This window comes from Rhinoderma darwinii, chromosome 10, assembly GCF_050947455.1.
Source record: "Rhinoderma darwinii isolate aRhiDar2 chromosome 10, aRhiDar2.hap1, whole genome shotgun sequence".
NCBI lineage: Eukaryota > Metazoa > Chordata > Amphibia > Anura > Rhinodermatidae > Rhinoderma > Rhinoderma darwinii.
In genome coordinates this window covers 7,353,346-7,376,242 of record NC_134696.1, presented here as the reverse complement: position 1 = coordinate 7,376,242, position 22,897 = coordinate 7,353,346, and the positions used below count along the sequence as shown (strand labels likewise).

Genomic DNA, 22,897 nt, shown 5'->3' with positions numbered 1-22,897 from the left:
GAAACGTCTTTCTTCCACACGCAATAAATGTCCCCGGGTCCTGTGTAAAGTCCTTGGAAAGAACAGATTATGTGCTAGTTCTCTGTATTGACCACACATTTACTTATACATGTTAATAAGATCACCTCTGAGGCGTATTTTTTTCCAAGCTGAACACGTCCATTTTCTCCTGTAAGAGAGAGACCTCCCATCCATTTTAATAATCTAGTCGCCCGCCTTTGAACCCCCTTCTATATCCTTTTTACAATTTGGAGCCCAAAACAGTATCCCATATTTATAGGCTTTGGACACCTTTGAAAACGATTTTTATTATTATTATTATTATTTTATTTTATATCAGTGTGATTGGTGCACCCTTCTAATTACTTTTTATTAAAAATAATTGTAACTTTTTGAGATACAGCTGTTTTGTTTCCTGTATACAGAGCAGCTGTATCTTGTGCTGAGACCAGAATCCGTCAGGTTAGCGGCACTTACGCATTCAGTCCTTAGAGCACATCTTAGTTATGAACTTAGATGTGATGGATAACTGGGCACCATATGAATCAAATACTGGAAGAATCCTATTAAACGACAGCAAGCAGAGATCTTGAATACTCTGAGAAATTGAGGGTATGTTCATACACACTAATTACGTCCGTAATTGACGGACGTATTTCGGCCGCAAGTACCGGACCGAACACAGTGCAGGGAGCCGGGCTCCTAGCATCATACTTATGTACGATGCTAGGAGCCCGGCTCCCTGCACTGTGTTCGGTCCGGGACTTGCGGCCGAAATACGTCCGTCAATTACGGACGTAATTAGTGTGTGTGCACATACCCTGAGGCAGAAAGCGAAACCTCATTGTGAAAAATATTTAACATTTTTCAGCAGCTTGTTTTTCCCCCATTGGGGGACAAATGGCCACATAGCACCGCATCATGCCCTGGAAAATGCGCAGCTCTTGGACGCCCCCTTCACTGAGGTGAAATACTGCGAATACCGTAGAGGCCGGAGAACGCAGGGAAACCGCATGCCCTTCTGAATGTGATGATTTCTAGTGTAGTCACACACAATAATGAATCAGAATAGGAGTATTGGAATGAGTCACTGTAAACAGGTAACAGCCAATAGGCGCAGGAGGGAGGACTTTAGTGTCTTGTGGTCGAAATAGTTAAAGTTTCTGAATGACTGTGTTTTAATGAGAGAACGTGAGCAGCGGGCGATCAGCAGTGTGACAGAGGGGTGCTGCTCGCTGACATGACGCCTGCACTATGAACATCAGACTCTATGGTGTAGACCTGGTGGAGCGCAGGAGACAAAGGTGAGTACACGGCACCTCCACCCATGCTTGCTGGCTTTCACACAGATGGAGTAGACCAGAGTGCACATGGCTTGTTCCAGACCCAACATACGGCTGGGGTGACAGCGGACGGTTTCTACATCTACAGGTATAAGATCTACCGTCTCCGTTTTCGCCAAAATATCATGAGTAATGATGATTAATGTACAGACCGGAAGCGACGATCTGTATTATAATGATATTATTCAGTAGATACATTTAGATACTTTGATAATGAGGTGAATGACAAACAAGGCAGCGACACTTCAGAGAATGGAGGCACCTATAGATAATATGGCGGATGCCTGAAAAATATCACCTGGCCGCCATTATTTGCATATTACCCCCGTGGCCGATCGTTTCAATATGGAGGCGTGGCTTAATTTGTTGCAAACGGGCGCCACATTTATCAAGTATCAAGTACCTAAAATATTTTCTACTGAAAGGCGGACAGCGAACGACAGGTTAGAATATACAGTGGAGGATTTTCTAAAACAAATATACATATTGAGAGGCACGTGGTGTCTCATGCCTCTGTAATGTCGCTATTATTATACGGGGTCTTGACGATTTTGGCTCCTAAAGATCCTGTGAATTGTTTTTCTACTGCGTGGTGCGTGCGCATTTCTACGGTCTGCGGTCTTATGCCCCTTTTTTCTCTTTCTTCCACAGAGACGCCATGTTATTTCCCCATATAATATCCGTCCTCGTCATGGTCGCGGTGACTTTCCAGGTAACGCTTCATATATATAGTCGTATTTTGTCTTTGCTGGGTGGGTTATTTTTCTCTTTTTATTAGAGGGGTTTGAAGACGTGAGTTCTCAGACCAGACTTTCCATTTATTGTACAATCGGCGTGGGATTTCACAGACCTCGCGCCGCTGTCATAATGAAAGTCATACTTTATAATGGTTACAAGGAGAGGAATAATATAAAACAGCTTAACAAGACCATAAAAAGTGCAATCCTCTGGTTATAGGGTATATACTGTATATAGATAATATGTTAGCAGTGCTACTCCACCTGAACTATATATATATACATATACAATCAGCATGCAGCTAGCGATGAAACCGCTGGGATGACCCCCCCCCCCACCTAAAAAATTTATGCCATGATGTCTTTTGGCACAAAACTGGATACAATCCTTTTTTTTTTCTTAAGTTGGCCATGGAATTCCTCCCGACTCCCCCATACACATACATGTTAAGTTTGGCTGAGCGTTCGTGTGTTCTTAATGGGGAGAGGGGAGTACGCCGCTTAGGCTTCGTTCCCATCTGCATCAGGGCTCCGTTCTGGCGTTCCGTCTAAGCTCCCTGTCAGAACGGAACCCTGACTGAAACCATAGGTTTCCATTTGCGTCACCATTAATTTCAAAGGTGACGGATCCGGTGTCAATGGTTTCCGTTTGTCTCCATTGTGTAAGGGTTCCGTCGAATGAATAGCGCAGTCGACTATGGTATTGATTCTGTCAAAATGACAGAGCCCTTATACAACGCAGACAAACGGAAACCATTTGCACCGGATCTGTCACCTTTGAAATTAATGGTGACGCAAATGGAAACCTATGGTTTCAGTCAGGGTTCCGTTCTGACAGGGAGCTCCGATGGAACGCCAGAACGGAGCCCTGACGCAGATGTGAACGAGGCCTTACAGCGACTTCAGAGGGCGGCTTATCTCATGCATTGAAATCCAACATGGCCGATCCTTCTCTCCTTCGACATCTGCCATCAGCATCGGGGAAGAGTCGGGACACCCATACATATATATTATATAATCGGTCGCTCCCACCGAAAACGGCGGATTTGGCCGACCATCATCTAATGTGTAGGGTTTACCTGTAGCCTGAGCAGGTAATCCCACCCAAGATCTATAGATCATTACTGGAGGGGGCGCTATTGTAATGTATATGGATTCTGTTGAGATTATTGTATAGTATGTGATATAATGATAAATCCTACACTATATTCTCTCCTATTTGTTCTGCTCCAGACTTTACTGTTATATTCTGCTCTGTTGTGTCTCTTTACGATACATATCATCATCTGGCTGTCAGGGCATGCTGGGAGTTGTAGTTTTAGCACTGCACGGTCCAACTTGTCAAACATGCACCAAATTTATAAGTCACATCCAACATCCGGGATACACCAGGACAGAACAGGCCAACACTTTCTAAGGGTATTCTATAAGGCCGCATTTTACTCTGAGTTGTTTTGTTTTTTTTGTGTGGGTTTGGGGCACCTGATGTATTAATTGCAACATTTTTACCTACAAAAAACAGTTATACGTCCGAACATTACACAGGATCCATAATACGTATCTTAAGATGACGTCATGTTTAGTGTTTTCTATAAAACTGACTCCTAGCGTCACCTGTGATATTTACATGTTACTCATATTTACTCTCTTTGCGTCTGTGACATTCATTACAGCATATAGACATATTCTATCAATGTCCGAATAGTGGGGGTCCGACCATTGAGACTCCCAGCGACTCCCAGAAGTTAGCGGCAATGCTAGGAAAGTACTGTGCCCCTTCGGGTCTTGTCCGATCTTCTTGTGTTTCTTTCAGAAGCTCCATTTTGGCCCATTATAGTCAGTGGCATAGAGAAGGAGGGCCATATATTTTTATGAAGCCTGGGTGACTGTGTGACTAAATGATAGCTACTTCCTGGACCCAGCTACATGGGAAGGAGGAGATCCGGAGCAGAACTAGATCACATTGAACAAGTGCTCAGCACAATAACGTAAAGAAACAGCGCCACACCTGTCCACAGGTTGAGTGTGGTATTGCAGATCCGAATTATACATTTCAATAGAGCAGAGCTATAATATCAGACATAACTCATGGACAGCCATATCTGAAAGATAGCAGCCATGTTTTTGCAATCCTGTACAACCCATTTAACTATTCGGAGTACCACCATACCCACTGTGTGGTATCCTGCAATGTGCCCACATGCTGCCATCTCCTGTGGGTGCGTGGGTATTTAAATGTTTCTGCTTTAAAGCTAAACTGACTACTGATAACCTTAATATGTCAAATGGAAAATGTGATTAGTAATTTGTATGTATCTGCTCAGTGCCTCCCCGTTATACTTCTTTATAAAACCACATCACACATGCGAGGCTTAGAGGGGCTTGTGATGCAGGGAAGACGCAGATCATTGACACAAACACCTTCTTCAGCTCAGTCATTTCATGATATAAGTGGGGGGAGACTTCGGAAGATTGTTGCTGATATAGAGGATATATATATATATATATCAGGTAGACTTTCTGTGGTATCACGCTGGCTCGGCCCTGGTCCCGCTGGACTCCATTGTCATCCAGTAAGGGCTCCATTACGGCTACAAACATCTGCTCATTGCTTGCAATGGGATTTACGATGTTCTGTTCCCACGAGGCTTAATTTTACGCGTCGCTGTCAAAATACGGCGCGTAAAGAGGCCCGCGAAAAAGAAGTGCAGGACACTTCTTGGGACGTTTTTGGAGCCGTTTTTCATTGACTCCATTGAAATTCAGCTCCAATAACATCCGTAAAATACGCTGCGAAAAACGCTAGTTGCTACAAAAACGTCTGAAAATCAGGAGCTGTTTTCGCTTGAAATCAGCTCCATATTTTCAGACGTATTTTGCTAAGCGTGTGAACATACCCAAAGTCTTGCTACAGCCTCAGTCCACTGGAATACATCGGGTCTGGACGCAGCTGATACCGCCGTCATATGAAATAGACGTGCAACATACATTTTCCCCATAAAGTAACACAAGAGTCACGTGTACAAGCAGCTATTGTGCATCAAAATATTCACTCTTCTGTGGGAAATAGACATGAGGTGGACTGTTGGTTATTAAAGCGATTGTCCAGTTAAGAAACCCGCTTTCCATGTCCCTATTAGTGAATTGTGGGTTAATAGAGGGGGGTCGTCTGGAGAGCGGTTACATAGATCTTCTCTCTCTCTCTCTCTCCCTGGAGGACCTGTCCCGTCCTGCATTACACAGACTACACATTGATATGAGTAAACAGTGTAATACTTTGTTTCCCCTGTGGTGGCACTGCAGGGAAACGGATCACTTGCTGCCAGGTTAACCACTGATCGCTGGGGATAACTTCATTCATGTGTGTGGCCCCAGCACAGTGCAAATATCATTCACTTTATAGGGCAATGTGTATATGATTAAGGGCTCGTGCACACGGCCGTATTGCTGCTTAGTTTTGTACGGAGCTATAATAGGGCTGCCATAGAGGTACACGAGCGCTCTACTGTACCAACGTATGCATCTGATTTCTTATGGAGGCATATGGATTATTTTTTTTCAATCCTGCAGCACAGGGAGGATGTACAGCCACGTGTAGAGTCCTGACCATATGAGCTTACAGTCTAACCACCTCACATCTGTCATGTATTGTGATGACACACTGTGTAGGATCTATAGACAATATGCAGTAAAATTCCTTTAATCTGGCATCAAATACTCTGACACTTGTATCAAAAATGTTGCAAAAATCAAGGCAAAAACCGTGATATAACAATGTACGTTCTATATCATCTCCTCGTGGTTTTCAAGATCTCTGATTGCTGTCAATAGATGGGAATCTTAATTGTTTACTTCCAAAGGATACAAATCTGTCCTGTCATGTGATGATCACGCACGGCTTGTTACAAGACCCAGCTCTAAGAACTGTACTGCAACTGTAACAAGTTGTGCAGCTGTGTGTACATCACATGACCACAAGGGAAGTAAATAGTGAAGGTTTCTATTAAATGACAGCAAGCAGATATATTGAGGAGGAAAAATTATACAGACAGTATATTGGAAAGTTGTATCATTTCATTAAACTGAAAAATACCATTAATTTGCTAAAACTGAAATAACCCTTTAAAAAGGTAACTAAACTTTCAGAAAATTTCTGACATGTCATATTGACATGTCGGAAGTTTCGATTGGTGGGGGTCCGAGCACTGAGACCGCCACCGATCGCTAAAACGAAGCGGCAGAAAGTCTATGAGCCTGTACATCGTTATATCAGCTTTCCGAGAAGAGCCGATCAGAAACTAAGCGGCTCCGCGCCAACCCGAGCGATTCTGCAGCTTTGTTTTAGCGATCAGTCAGGGTCTCAGTGCTCGGACCACCACCGATCAAAACTTCTAACATGTCACTATGACACGTCAGGTATGTAGAAAAATGAACCAAGAAATAGCGCTGCTACCATCAAAGGAAGGTCGTATAAGCAATAATAGTTCAAGCCATTTATTGTGCACACTACGCGTTTCAACTCTGAACAGGTGACTTCATCAGGTCGGGTTTTTTGCCCTTTCTTTTAGACTATGACACGTCAGAAGTTTTCTGAAAGTTTAGTTACCCTTTAAGTATTTTTGAGTACTTATAAATTTTTGCAAACCCTGACATTAAACCGGGCTGCAGTCGTGATCTTTTCTTTGAGTAGCTGTCTGGTATTTTTTTGCTGCCTGTTTTTGTCGTTAGATGACGTCCTGATGAAGCTGAATAACACTCCGATCTGTCGTCGGCTTCTGTGACTATTGCGAAACCTTCCATCAGGGCTGGAGGTTATACATCAAATGACTCTAAGCTGCCGTCTGGTTACTGCGGTTTCTGGGGTGACACAAGTTCTTGAACTAGTCCTACTGAGGGAAAAATGATGACTGAACCCGAGACCTGAAGACAAGTGGAGATAAAAGACATTTCAGTGCGGGCGCTCATCTCCTCTCACCTGATCTCAAAACAATTCTCAGCCTATGAGTCGACTTTTTAGAATTGTTTTACTTGTTGTTTTCTTTTAAGGGGCCGGTAACAGCAGAATCAATCCTCGTGTCCCTGGATCAGCACATAACTAGGCAGAGCTGTCGTTCAGGACTCAGGGAAAGCTGGATCATAACCTCTGTGGGTGCTGTTTCAATGGCCGCATTACTTATCACCCAAATGTCCCAAAAACAAATATATATATATATATAATAAGCCACTGGATAGGTAAAACATGTTTTGGATCGGAATACCCCTTTAATTATCTATCTATCTATCTATCTATCTCATATCTATCTATCTATCTATCTATCTCATATCTATCTATCTATCTATCTATCTATCTATCTATCTATCTATCTATCTATCTATCTATCTCATATCTATCTATCTATCTCATATCTATCTATCTATCTCATATCTATCTATCTATCTATCTATCTATCTATCTATCTATCTATCTATCTATCTATCTATCTATCTATCTATCTATCTATCTATCTATCTATCTATCTCATATCTATCTCATATCTATCTATCTATCTATCTATCTATCTATCTATCTATCTATCTATCTATCTATCTATCTATCTATCTATCTATCTATCTATCTATCTATCTATCTATCTATCTATCTATCTATCTATCTCATATCTATCTATCTATCTATCTATCTATCTATCTATCTATCTATCTATCTATCTATCTATCTATCTATCTATCTATCTATCTATCTATCTATCTATCTATCTATCTCATATCTATCTATCTATCTCATATCTATCTATCTATCTCATATCTATCTATCTATCTATCTATCTATCTATCTATCTATCTATCTATCTATCTATCTATCTATCTATCTATCTATCTATCTATCTATCTATCTATCTATCTATCTATCTATCTATCTACCTATCGTTACAATAGAGGACCTGTCATGTTTGAAGCTGCCAGCACCTTAATCCCTTCCTGACCCCTGATTCCACATCAGGGTTTTTGTTTTTTAAAGTGCCGCCGTTCCTCCGCTATGATCCCTGTTCGTTTTGGCGCCAAGTAGGTAAATTAATGAATGACTTGACATAAATTGGGCATGTACCCGAGTCGCTCTGTCACTGCCCAATCAATGTGGAGAGTGTCAGAGAGTCTAAAGCATCACTCTCACTGTGCATGGACATGCTTAGCAATAGGGAATGCTGGGAGGTGTAGTCAAGTGGCGACAGTCATGTAGGAGTCAGAAAGGAATGAAGGCAGTTTTATATCTTTGGGGACAGGACCGGCCCTTTTTAAGTACTATAAAGTATATTAAAATAATTTCCAGAGAGTTTTTCCCAGAAAATTGTTCAGGATCTGTGCCTCAGGGTGAACAATAATACGACTGCATTAAATCCCACGTCTTACATTTCTTTGTCTGCTGTTATTTCCTGGGCTACAGATGTAATAATTTATATTGGAATCCAAGCAGGAGAAGATAGCTACTTCCTTCCACATAGCTGTCACCATTTACAATTCCCTATTTCTAACTATGCACAGGCACAGTGAGAGGGAAGGGGAAGAGTCTGAAACTGATTGCCTGCCAGGGAGAGCTAAGAGAGGGCAAGGGAAGTATCCCCATGTGTTCTAATATGGCCGACAACGGTAAGAAAGCTACTTCCTGTCCCTGAAACCGAAGGCAGAAGTCTGGAGCACAAACAGCTTAACTTTCAAGAGAAAGACACTGCACATAAGGACTCCGGCCCACAGGCAAGTTTTGGGCAAAAGGTGAAATTTAGTCATAAAACCGCCCCCCCCCCCCCCAACCTTATTGGCAGTAAAATGACCTGCGGCATATGTAAAGGGATCATGGATAAATGACCACGGCAGCCAGTCACTGGCCACAGAGGTGACGTGGCATACGTACAGACGTCTTCATTGTGGCCAGCGATTGGCTACTGCGATCATGTGTCCATGAAAGACACTTTATTGCGCTGCTGATATAAACAAGAGCCGGCGGTGACCACCATCTGGGGCATTTCTATAGGGGGTGCATTTCGAGGGATGAATAGTAGTAAGAAAATATGGATGATGAGAGAACGAAGGAGAAGAAACAAAGCCTTGCTAGAAGGCCCCTTACTGACAGTGACCGCTCATATCGCTGTGGTTTACTATAGAGAACTGGAAATGTGCACATTATTTGCCTTTACTGTAAGCAGATGAGGTCACTCCATCATTTCTGTACCTTCACCAGTACATTTAACACTTGTGATATGATCGCTGTGAGCTCAGAAGAATAGCTGAGAATGAATGTACCCAGAGCTGATGTACCCGCAAGTCACGAGTCCTCCCTGCAGACTATAATGTACCGGTGTCAGGTCATCACCTCGTTTCTAGGGCTTTATGGGTTTCTTCCTGGCATTGGTAAACAACCGGAGAATTTTATTTAGATCTTGATATGAGATGTTCTAGCTCTTTTAGGGTTTGGAGGGCAGTAACCTGGTGTTTTACCTATAATGGCACAATATTTCCCAAAAAAATTCTGCCCTCTCCTCGCCCTCCTGATCTGGCATGGGCATAGAAACATGCGGGCAACAGTCAGTGTAGCTTTAACCCCTAAACTGCCCGCTGGCATCCTGTCCTGTGCTGCTGTCCTTTTTATTTTATTTTTTTTTATTTTTTTATAGGTTTTATCAGAATATTCAAGTCTGGAAATGTGATCTCTATAACTCTGAGCGTAGTTAGTGACTCCACAAGTGAGTTACTGATAATGTCCCTTTAAATTAGTTGTCTTTGTCATGTTGAGAGTTGTAGTGTTACAACAGAGGTAACTACAGGTTACAGCAGAGTCGTAGCACGCCTTTCCTACACCCAGGGGAAATATTCAGTTTGTTTCCCTAGCCCTGTATCTAAATACACTAGCCAAGTAAGAATAGTTTGTTGTTGCCCCCACAGCCCCAGGGCACATACACCACCAATTACTACATCTAGTGAGACGGCAGTGACGCAAAATGTTACACAACGTTGCGGACAGATCTGACACACTAACCTTTAGAACATTGTGCTCTATGGAATGTCTGACAAGAAAGTGAACTACTTAAAGTGCAATCACAGCAGAAAAACTGCACGTGTGTGAACAGAGCGGCAGAGAGAGAACGACCATCAATGTAGCAGCAGCATCCAAACTCTCATTCTCAAGCAATTCTGTCAGGATAAAGATGATGCCGCCTCAATTTTGTGTCAGTCTGTTACCAAAACCTGAAGACGAGGATAGAGCCCTGCAGAATAATGACACACTGACACTTGGGGTACAGGACAATGACACACTGACACTTGGGGTACAGGACAATGACACACTTACACTTGGGGTACAGGACAATGACACACTGACACTTGGGGTACAGGATAGTGACACTGACACTTGGGGTACAGGACAATGACACACTGACACTTGGGGTACAGGACAATGACACACTGACACTTGGGGTACAGGACAATGACACACTGACACTTGGGATACAGGATAATGACACACTGACACTTGGGGTACAGGATAATGACACACTGACACTTGGGGTACAGGATAATGACACACTGACACTTGGGGTACAGGACAATGACACACTGACACTGGGTACAGGACAATGACACACTGACACTTGGGGTACAGGACAATAACACACTGACACATGGGGTATAGGATAATGACACAATGACACTTGGGGTACAGAACAATGACACACTGACACTTGGGGTACAGGATAATGACACACAGACACTTGGGGTACAGGACAATGACACACTGACACTTGGGGTACAGGACAATGACACACTGACACTTGGGGTACAGGACAATGACACACTGACACTTGGGGTACAGGACAATGACACACTGACACTTGGGGTACAGGATAGTGACACTGACACTTGGGGTACAGGATAATGACACACTGACACTTGGGGTACAGGACAATGACACACTGACACTTTGGGTACAGGATAATGACACACTGACACTTGGGGTACAGGACAATGACACACTGACACTTGGGGTACAGGACAATGACACACTGACACTTGGGGTACAGGACAATGACACACTGACACTTGGGATACAGGATAATGACACACTGACACTTGGGGTACAGGATAATGACACACTGACACTTGGGGTACAGGATAATGACACACTGACACTTGGGGTACAGGACAATGACACACTGACACTGGGTACAGGACAATGACACACTGACACTTGGGGTACAGGACAATAACACACTGACACTTGGGGTATAGGATAATGACACAATGACACTTGGGGTACAGAACAATGACACACTGACACTTGGGGTACAGGATAATGACACACAGACACTTGGGGTACAGGACAATGACACACTGACACTTGGGGTACAGGACAATGACACACTGACACTTGGGGTACAGGACAATGACACACTGACACTTGGGGTACAGGATAATGACACTGACACTTTGGGTACAGGATAATGACACACTGACACTTGGGGTACAGGATAATGACACACTGACACTTTGGGTACAGGATAATGACACACTGACACTTGGGGTACAGGATAATGACACACTGACACTTGGGGTACAGGATAATGACACTGACACTTTGGGTACAGGATAATGACACACTGACACTTGGGGTACAGGATAATGACACACTGACACTTGGGGTACACAACAATGACATGATGATGCTTGAGGTACAGACATGCTGACAGTTGGGGTACAGCAACCATAACTTCCTAGCACCGATGTCGATTTGGGGGCGGTAGCAGCAAATCACTTTCTAGCCGTCCCGTCACTACTGATCCGGTTTAGTATAAATCTCAATCTTATTTCATGAATGTTTCCTGTAATCCATATTGTCAATTCTGACTCCTCTTATTTCCTAAACAGTTCAGACATATAAGAAGATAAGTGGTTTTCCCCTACAGTGTCCGCTTATCGCTGGATCTCCATTGTGACCGCCTTCTGTCTCGTTCTCATTTTAGAAAGCCACCGCTCAACTGAGATGCCAAGGAACGCAATACTACAATGAGAAGAAGAATGATTGCTGCCGGAGATGTCCTCAAGGTCAGTCTTAAATGTGCCAGGTTACTCCAATGAGAATGCCAGGCAATGTGGGTACTTGTATGGGGAAATTGTCAACCGATGAGGGCTTTGCTAGGGAGGCAGAGGTATAACTGGGAACCTCTGGGCCTCAATGCAATATATCCCCACCTACCATGTGCCATTTATAATACTGGTGTCCTCTTATGTGGTTGAGGGGCTTTGGGCCCCCTGAAGCACTAGTGCCCGGGTGTGACTGCTACCTCTGCACCCCTATAGCTCCCCCTGTAGGAGACACTCTGTGACAAGCACCTTGATCTTATCCTATCAGCTGCTGGGGGTCACATACTTTCTTACACAGATCCACTTGTCTGTCACTGGCCATAGACAATAGATTTTTGTCGGTAGATCCCATTGGTTTTGTCCTCGGTAGTACATTGATCCAGTCTTTCCCAAGTGACTCAGTCCTGACCGTGACGTCTCATGAATATTTCTCTCTGTTTCGGACCAGGTCTGGTGACGCGCTCTTCTTGTGTTAAAGACATTAATAAAGAATGTGCGTCGTGTCCTGAATCGAACTACTTCATTATCTGGTCCCAGAATCGTCCTAAATGTACAGCTTGTAGAAAGTGCACGAAAGGTAAATGACTGCGTCCTAAAAATGTCACATTAATTCTGTCCTTAATAAAATCTGATTAATACAGCAGGCGGAGATGAGGACGGCATGATGGGACTCTACTGCGAGTACAGGGACCATCTCTGAAAAGCTGCGTCCTGTCTGACAGTCTGGTTGCTAGGGACAGACTGCCTAACAACCACAGCCTTTACAATAAGTTACTCCGGAAGCACGTCCCTAGCAATACGTCTGTGCCAGACAGGGCAAGGCTAAATTGGGGCTATAAATAGAGGCAACTACATGAGTCTGCCCAAGTGCCCGCTGAAGAGACCCCCTAAACTGGAGTTTGGGGGCATCTAACTTCCACTGTCGAGTTTTTGTGCAACATTATGAGATGAACCAGGTGTGTCAGCAGATGGTGATCTCCTCTGGTTTAGCTCTATGGGGCATCATATAGATGCCATGCTCCAGTCTTATAGATCTGTCCACTTTAAGGCCTAATTCACACAACCGTGTGCGGTCCGTGATATATGGTCCGTGATATATGGTCCGTACGTCGGCCGCATTTCTCGGACCAAAGACGTGCAGGGTGCCGGGCTCATTGATATCTATGGCGCTAGGTGTCCCTGCCTCGCTGCGGAACTACTGTCCCGTGCCGAAAACATGATTACAGTACGGGACAGTTGTCCCGCAGCGAGGCAGGGACTCCGGGCATCGTACATAAATATGATGCTAGGAGCCCGGCTCCCTGCAGTGTGTTCGGTCTCGGAAATACTGCCGACATGCGGACCGTATATCACGGACCGAACATGCTCGTGTGAATTAGGCCTAAGGCTGTATTACACTGGAGAACTATCCACCATGCATATTTACTGTGCATGACCTACTGGTGGAGCCATGCACATTGCAGATCTGGGCTCCATATGTACCATAGAGGCAGCCCATACAGCTACTATAGGGCCTGAAAGAAGAGGGGACAGGCCCCGGACATCACACGGGGGATAAAAGGGTGACACGCTCTGGCATGAAGCAGGACAAGCAGAAGTCCCCACTATGGGCATGGCTATGGGGCCCTCTCTGCTATATATAATCACTGGTTACATTATAAAAACTAATTCTACAGTAGGACCAACGGCTAGTAGTCTGGTCTATACTGGAAGAACAATTCCCCAGCGCTGGTATAATTGGACCTCTGTTTCCGGGCATTCCTGTTTATATGCTGTGCTATATAATACATCTTTCTGCCCCTCCTGCAGAGTTCTAGCACTTATTACATCCTAATACAATTTACATACATGATCTTGTGAATATTTATAGATGGGCCGGACTTTTACGATAAAAAAAAAACACAGATCCCATTCATTTTTAACACATGCAAATATATTGGATTTCATGGGACCAGAAGGAGAAGGCTGAGCAGAAAGTACCGATCATGAGACCCCTCTGCAGAACTTGTCATATTTTATATTAGAATTTTATTTTATGATATTTTCTATTACTGTCCAATATTCTAGAATATCTGATAATCCAGCACCCATCCAGTCCCATTAATGGCAAATGTAACTAATTGACATCTATGGCCTCCGTTGAATGCCATAGTAGATGATGCCGGAGTCGCTCTGCCGGAAGACCCGGACCGAACACACTGCAGGGGGCCGGGCTCCTAGCATCATAGTGATGTACGATGCTAGGAGTCCCTGCCTCTGCGTGGAACTACTGTCCCGTACTGTAATCATGATTACAGTACGGGACAGTTGTCCTGCAGCGAGGCAGGGACTCCTAGCATCGTACATCACTATGATGCTAGGAGCCCGGCTCCCTGCACTGTGTTCGGTCCGCGTCTTCCGGCCGAAATACGTTCCGTACATTACGGACGTAACATGGTCGTGTGAACGCAGCCTGATACATGAATCACAGAGTTATTTGTCAGTAATTATTAATAAGAAAATTTCTACTGAGAAAGAGACTGTCCCCGTAATGAAACCTGAAAGCAGCGAGGAAATTCTCAGCTTTACATTTATATCTGAGCGGTCGCAGCCACAGATGAGTCACGGGATTTCAGAACGAGTCATTACCGGCTGCAGCTTTCAGGGTTTGGTTCAGATTTCACTTACTGTTGGTGCTCGGTATAAATCAAGTGCAGATGAGTAAACAAATTCTGATATATTATTACGTTTCACTTACACGGGACTTGTCCTGCAGCTGCAAAGGGACAGCGAGGATTGTCGAGGCTGGATACAAGTGTAACAAACCCTCAGCTGTGAGAAGTATTAGGTCCGTACAGGTTTTCAGCCTCTGAATGTAAACATGAATATTACTGTTCACTTACTGCAAGCAGAGATTGTGAAAATGGTGATGAATTGAAACATAAACTGGATTAGGAAGTTGCAGGACTTTTCAATATAAATGCATATACTTTATGGGACCGCATGAGGAGGTGGCTCAGCTGCTAAATTTTTTGCAGGGTGGAGTATGTGCACATGGGACTCTGGTAATTCCTCCGTTCATTATTATTTGTGCCACATCCTTTATCTTGGGTAACCATGTTTTCGTTTTCCCTTTGTAGAATCGTTTCTTGTAGAGATCCAGAGCTGTTCCTTACTCTCCGAGGCGATCTGTCAGTGTAAACCTGGCTACTACTGTCACACCACTTTGCACAACTCATGTGCCCGCTGCAACGCCCACACACCGTGCCCACCTGGTCGAGGAGTAAAGCAAAAAGGTACCCGGCCTTGTAGTCCTTATCACTAACAGGGGTGGAACTATAAGGTGCAGAGGTTGCAGTCCCTGCAGTGTCCTTGTTGTCCCCAGAGCTCTTCTGTATAATATATCCGTCATCTAAATTTGTGGACTTACATTTTTATGTATATACATTTCATAGGATCCCCTAAAAAGGACACAGAATGTGAAGCTTGTCCCAGCGGGACCTTCTCTGATGTGAACTCTGCCACAGAAGGATGTAAACTGCATAGAGAGTGAGTCCCGTCACCCAGGGGGGGGGGGGGTGTATTAGGGTCGCTGCGTCCTCATATGATTGATGGCTACATTGCTATCTGTTGGCTCAAATTATAAATACATGTGAAATCCTGTTGAGATGAGAATAGGGCTGCTGTGGGGTCCAGTGAGGAGGGTATAAACTGGGGTCACCCCATTGGTAGTGTGGACTTGCACTGGGCACCTCATCTCTGCAGGCTTTGTGGGATCGGACCAGACCGTCTAGCCTTCTCTCCCCACGCACATCAATGAGCCTTGGGTACCCGTGACCCGGTCACCGGTTGTCCTTCCATGGATCACTTTTGATAGCTACTAACCACTGCTTACCGGGAACACCCCACAAGACCGCCCGTTGTGGAGACACTCTGACCCAGTCGTCTAGCCGTCATAATTTGCCCTTGTGATAGTCGCTCAGATCCTTACACCGGCCCATCTTTGCTTCTTCCCACATATCAACTTCAAGAACTGACTGATCACATGCCGCGTAATATCCCCCCCCCCCTCTTCTCAGACGCCATTGTAACCAGATCATCAATGTTATTCACTTCACCTGTCAGTGGTTGTAATGTTATGGCTGATCGTGTATATTTACTGTGGATTTGACCCGGCTTCTCACACGGGCAGTACCGTCAGGATTCTTCTTATGGATTCTCCTTTTATTTTTTATTTTGTATTTAGCTGTGATAAATTACATCAAGTGACTACTAGGATGGGCAGCGACAAGGCTGACGCTCTATGTACGGGACCCATTCCTACAGTTCTCAAATCAAGCGAGAACACCACACGAGGCCGAGATGAGACACATACAACATATCCAACTACCCGCGACACCACGACCCCTCACAGGACCACCTCTGGGACTTTCATTGCTACTACAACCAAAGCTGGCGCAGATGACACAGGTACCTACTATTCATATACATGAGCGGCCGTATCACATTCACTTCTTACTTATAACACTTTCTAGGGAAAGCTGGGTGATGGACAATACGGCTGCCATTAGAGCTTCCACAGGGGTCGTCTCCCAGACTTCTGAATGGCAATTCTGCTTAGTAATGCAGAATAAGTAGGGAGATTTACTGTCCAGAACCACGAGGACAGCTGGGTGACAACCCAACAGGGATGGATGGATGGATAGATGGATAGATGGATAGATGGATAGATGGATAGATGGATGGATGGATGGATGGATGGATGGATGGATGGATGGATGGATGGATGGATGGATGGATGGATGGATGGATGGATGGATGGATGGATGGATGGATGGATGGATGGATGGATGGATGGATGGATGGATGGATGGATGGATGGATGGATGGATGGATAGATAGATAGATAGATAGATAGATAGATAGATAGATAGATAGATAGATAGATAGATAGATAGATAGATAGATAGATAGATAGATAGATAGATAGATAGATAGATAGATAATATGCTGGATAGATATGAGAGAGATAGATAGGGGATTTCTTTAATTTAAGGGAATTGCTTCTTAAATATGTTTTCCAGTTTTATATAAATCAATCTTAATCTCTGTATAAATGAAAAGTTCCACAACTTTCAAATATAATTTGTTTTAATTCCTCACCTTTTTAAAAATATTTGCTTGCTGTCAGTGAATACTATTGGTTACATTCAGAGGTAGCAATCTCTGTACATACCTGTTCTTGCTCTCAGCTGAGAAGTGGACACAATTGTATCCAGTCTAAACAATGTCCTGTGAGCTAAAAAGCCTGGACTTCAGGCTGATACATTGTAACAAACTACCACTGATGTATTTAGCTCACAGAGCATTGTCTAGGCTGGATACAATCTATCTCAGCTGAGTGCAGGACTAGGTATGGACTGGGTTTGCAGCCTCTTAATGTAAACAAGTGTTCTCATTCCCTGACAGCAAGCAGACATCTTGGAAATAGTGAGGAATCAAAACACAAAGTATATTAGAGAGTTGTAGAACTTTTTCATTTATTCAGATGATCAGCTTCATTTATATAAAACCGGAAGACTCCTTTAAGACTAGTGGTCGGAAACCTGTGGCTCTCCAGCTATTATAGGACTACTACTCCCAGCATACCCTGGCCGCCTCTGTCAGCTAAAGAGCCGCAGTTTAATTTTTTTAAAGTCGCATCATATTTGACAGATCAAGTCAGAAGAATTTTCGGTTGTCTAGGAAAGTATAATTTCATAGGATGTAAAATATTTTGCAGGGAAGTGGAGCGGAGGCGTCTATATGGTGGCCGGTATCATCTGTGTCATGTCGCTGCTCATCGTCTTCCTCCTGTACTGGAAGAAGAAGATCTGCAACCTCAAGATATGGAAGAGTAAGTACCTGCCCTGGGAGGACAGACTAACATGAAGGCAACATGGAGGAGCAACCAACCTTTTCCGTCGGCAGGAATCTGATTGGATGCCATAGTTTTATTAATCCGATTGATTGGGTGATCTTTTTTTAATAACGTTTTCGTGTCTTTTTTTTTTTCTAGATTTCATCCAACCTGAGCTTTCTCGGGTAAGTATATTTTATAGGACTGATATCCTAGAAAATACCCAGCCTCAAGGTTCCTCCTGATTTCAGCATTTCCTATTTGGGCTATCAGGTAGCAGGGACAGCAGTGGTAATGTGTTATGCCTAGTACAGGGCCTGAAGGGGGACGAGCATCACACAAGGATTCAAATAATACCCAAGAGAGAATCCCTGTGTCATGCTCCGCCCCCTCGGACCATGTACTAAGCATAACCATGTATCAGCTTTGTCTGGAGTGTTCTTTTAATCTTCCCTGAACTGTCTGTTCATCATGGTGGAGTGGGGCTCTAATCTACATTTTTTCTCTATAGCCAGGAGTTTCTCCATTATTTCCACACGTAGCTATAGGGGAATAATATGGTCTTCTTCTCCTTTGTGTTTAGCCGCAGAAGACGCTGATGATGTACAAGGAAGAAAATAGCAAGGGGAATCTATTGCGAAGGGAGAACTCGAGCCCTTTCAGCGATTTGACCCCCGAGACCTATCATAGGACAGAGAATACACAGAAAGACTGCACAATGGAGGACAAACACGAAACACAGCGAGGAAGAGATCAACTGAACAACAGGATTGGTGAGAACTTCATGCTCCCCTGTAGATTAACCCACGGTCTATATAATTGTCTATGAAGTCTATATAATCTCTAGTAGATCAACCATGGTCCGCAGTGAGCGCCATACTATCTATCTATCTATCTCTCTCATATCTGTCTCTCTCATATCTGTCTCCCTCGCTCTCATATTTGTGTCTGTCTATCTATCGATCTATCTATCATCTCCTATCTATGTCTCTCTCTCATATCTATCTATCTATCTATCTATCTCATATCTATCTATCTATCTCATATCTATCTATCTATCTATCTATCTATCTATCTATCTATCTATCTATCCATCTCCTATCTATCCATCTCCTATCTGTCCCTCTCTCTCTCTCATATCTGTCTCTCTCTCTCTCATATCTGTCTCTCTCATATCTGTCTCTCTCTCATATCTGTCTCTCTCATATCTGTCTCTCATATCTGTCTCTCTCTCTCATATCTGTCTCTCTCATATCTGTCTCTCATATCTGTCTCTCTCTCTATCTCTCTCTCTCATACCTGTCTCTCTCTCATATCTGTCTCTCTCTCTCATATCTGCCTCTCTCTCATATCTGTCTCTCTCTCATACCTGTCTCTCTCTCATATCTGTCTCTCTCTCTCTCATATCTGCCTCTCATATCTGTCTCTCTCTCATATCTGTCTCTCTCATATCTGTCTCTCTCATATCTGTCTCTCTCATATCTGTCTCTCTCTCATATCTGTCTCTCTCATATCTGTCTCTCTCTCTCTCTCATATCTGTGTCTCTCTCTCATATCTGTCTCTCTCTCTCATATCTGTATCTCTCTCATATCTGTCTGTCTCTCTCATATCTGTCTCTCTCATATCTGTCTCTCTCTCATATCTGTCTCTCTCTCATACCTGTCTCTCTCATATCTGTCTCTCTCTCATATCTGTCTGTCATATCTGTCTCTCTCTCTCTCATATCTGTCTCATATATTTCTCTCTCTCATATCTGTCTCTGTCTCTCATAACTGTCTCTCATATATGTGTCTATCTCTCTCATATCTGTCTCTCTCATATCTGTGTCTCTCATATCTGTCTCTCTCATATATCTGTGTCTATCTATCTATCATATCTTGTCCAGCATTCCAGCGTATACATGATACAATGGGACAGGCCTTCCACCTATAGTTACCTATTTTCCTAGAGATATCCATACATCTACTTTTGTTGTTTTTTTTTTTTCTAGAAAAGATCTACATTATGAATGCAGACACTGTCCTTGTGGGATCCATCTCAGAAGTTCCTACTCGCCGGAGATCAGTAACAATGGAATTTGACAGTCGAGAGAGTCCCATATTGGTATCACGCTACCCCGAGCAGGAATCCAGCAAGTTGTCAGCAAATGACCTCATGATTTCTATAGAAGAGGAAGAGAGAGAGTCGTGCACAGCCAAAGCCATACTGGAAGTGTAAGGCTGGCACCGAACTGCCTGGCATCAGCAACACTCTATATTGATGGAGGCCTATAGAGTAACGGCTCCGGTCTGATCACCGACAGTCGCCGTCCCTCAGCTCCTGGGAGGTGAATCAGATCAGACTTTCACTAAGATGATATGACCATGAGCCGTCAGATACCGTGGGTGACACATGATCACAGACCCGCTGTCCCACAAGGAATCTACCATGACATGCGAAAGAGTCGGACTAATCAGGATCGTCATATACTGTGCAGATTTGTTGGACTTGCACCAGACGGTGATATAAGACAGAGGACGGCTGCCTCATCACAAAAACGTGGAACACATCCTATCACAGTGTTTGTATGGCTTCTGCGTTGTCACGGTTACAATATGGTTTCTACACTGTAGCAACTTGCAGCTGTTATATCCTTGACACATATTTTCTCACATTAGAAAAGAATTGTCAGACTCCACCCCTTTTTCTATCATTTTCCCTACACAGGGGTCAATCAGGAGCAAAACAGTCACAGGACAGCTAAGCTGAAGAATATTTATACATATTTTAATGTGTCCTAAGGCTGGGTTCTCATGCTGCGGTTTTGTTGCCGTTTTATGTCCCCCAAATACCACAAAATCGTGGGAAAAGTTTTTTTGCATACTCGCAGTGTTTTCTTGCAATTTTGCAGTGACTGCGGTATCAAGCAACCATGTCATTTATGCCAGTGATGTTGGAGCCGTTCTCGGTGGTCTCTAGACAACCCACCACTCTGTTCCATAGATGGAGATCTCTAACAGGGCCCATCTATGATGTCCATGAGCCCCAACAGGCCAGATTATGAGTGGATGTCACAAGCTCATTGCCCTCTCACCTTTCTCTCCCCTCTTTCTTCCAGTTGCTTCTGCACCTTCTCGATGTCCCTTTCATGTCTTGCCAATCAGTGGCGCAGCTATAGGGCTTACAGTTGTGACCAGGCCGCTAAGCCAGGGGGCCCACCGGTGTAGACCCACCAAGATGTGACGTCCGCCGAGGGGGGTCCAACAGTGGAGGATTGCAGGGCAGAGCGTCGACTGGCTCTCCTGTCTCCCCATAAAGTGCCAGGGAGAGGGGGCAGCACAAAGTCAGTGATGCTTGCCCAGGTCAGGGCCAGGTGAACGTCACTGACTCAGATTCCCGTCCATCACTTCCTGGGAGTCAGGAGAGCCCGACACGTTCCTGAAACGCTGGGGAAGGGATTAAATACTTAAAGGATTTCTGCCTGCTGGGGCCCTGTATCTAAGCCTACCATGTGTGATACTGTCCGCTGGGCCCTGTATCTAAGCCTATCAAGTGATAGTCTTCTGAGCCGCTGTATTTAATGCGATCCATAGCTCAAGGGGTCGTAATGCTATAGACATGCCGTCTCTGGCAATGTAGAGACATTTTGGGGGGGGGGGGCATGTCCCTTTAGCTAAGCGCTTGTTGTCACTTATACATTAATCTCCATAATTGGGGCGAAGCGTCATCTCCATTTACCAACCAGAACAATACTCTGCAATGACTGTTGTATAATCCTCTATCTTTACTCTTCACCTTGTACCATTTCTTGCCAACTAACCTGGTACGTTCCTTTGTAATAAAACCCTCAATAAAAATTGACTCCATAACGGAGATTTTGGAATGGTGCATCCTGGGAAGAAGCAGTAACAAAAGTATTTGCAGGTTTCCATTCTGTAATATTGCAGCCCACACATTATCCTGTAGGGATGACAGGGGCAAGCTCAGATCTGCTTTTTGACAGGTTATTACATACAATTCTATTTTCCTGATTCTGCCACTAGGGGGAGCTCACTGCATATGGATTTATACAGCTCCCATTCAACTCACACATTAGTGGATTTCATCATGTAAATATGTATTAGACTATATTAACTCTGCTGGATACAAACCTCCAGTAGGTTTTAGGCTTTGTTCACCTCTATGGAAACCACAGCGCAGCACTGAATCTGTTGTACAACAGCCACCAGAGGCCGATGAACCCCATTGATTTACAAGGGGTCCCATCAGGGTGCCCGCTGTTTAGATAGCTAAAATAGCACTGAACGATGCAGTATTCTTGAAGTCAAATGTAACCGTACTGCCAACGCAGTCAGAGGGACATTTTTTCCAATTAGCTTAAATATTGCCAAAATGTCATTTTTGGCAATGGCTGATATGTACTGGACACCCAGAAGTGGACAGTATCAAACTGCTGTACACAGGTCACCCTCATGTATATATAATCCTGGTCAAAGCTACTTAAACCCATGAGGATTAGAGCCAAGGCCAGTATCAGGCAGCAGAATACAAAGGACGATGGGTGTAGCTGTACCCCTCTGTGCAACACAAGTGAACAGAAGTGCAAAGGTAGGATGGCAGATCATGATACTATTCAGATACATTTGCGCAAAGAAATAAGGACTCAAAACTAGAGGGCAATTTCGAATACTCACAGCAACTACAAATCATTGTGTATTCACTGATGCCATCTAGTGGTAATTTAAAGGCACGGCAACCATGCATTACCTTTTGCATATTCTGCTGTATGGTCTTACTTACTGCCAGCTAGTGGCAATATACAGCACATACAGCC

At 44.0% G+C, this 22,897-nt stretch overlaps 1 protein-coding gene across 1 annotated transcript; it reads left to right on the top strand.

The window, feature by feature from the left end:
* Positions 1-1,218: 1,218 nt before the first annotated feature.
* On the top strand, positions 1,219-21,928 carry LOC142662413 (tumor necrosis factor receptor superfamily member 8-like). The gene is made up of 11 exons (XM_075840630.1): positions 1,219-1,304; positions 1,995-2,055; positions 12,085-12,166; positions 12,654-12,782; positions 15,325-15,480; positions 15,640-15,733; positions 16,431-16,654; positions 17,967-18,080; positions 18,243-18,268; positions 18,667-18,856; positions 20,075-21,928. The coding sequence occupies exons 1-11, from the start codon at positions 1,255-1,257 to the stop codon at positions 20,299-20,301; spliced, it is 1,353 nt and encodes a 450-aa protein (XP_075696745.1). The 5' UTR covers positions 1,219-1,254; the 3' UTR covers positions 20,302-21,928.
* The last annotated feature ends 969 nt before the right edge of the window (positions 21,929-22,897 follow it).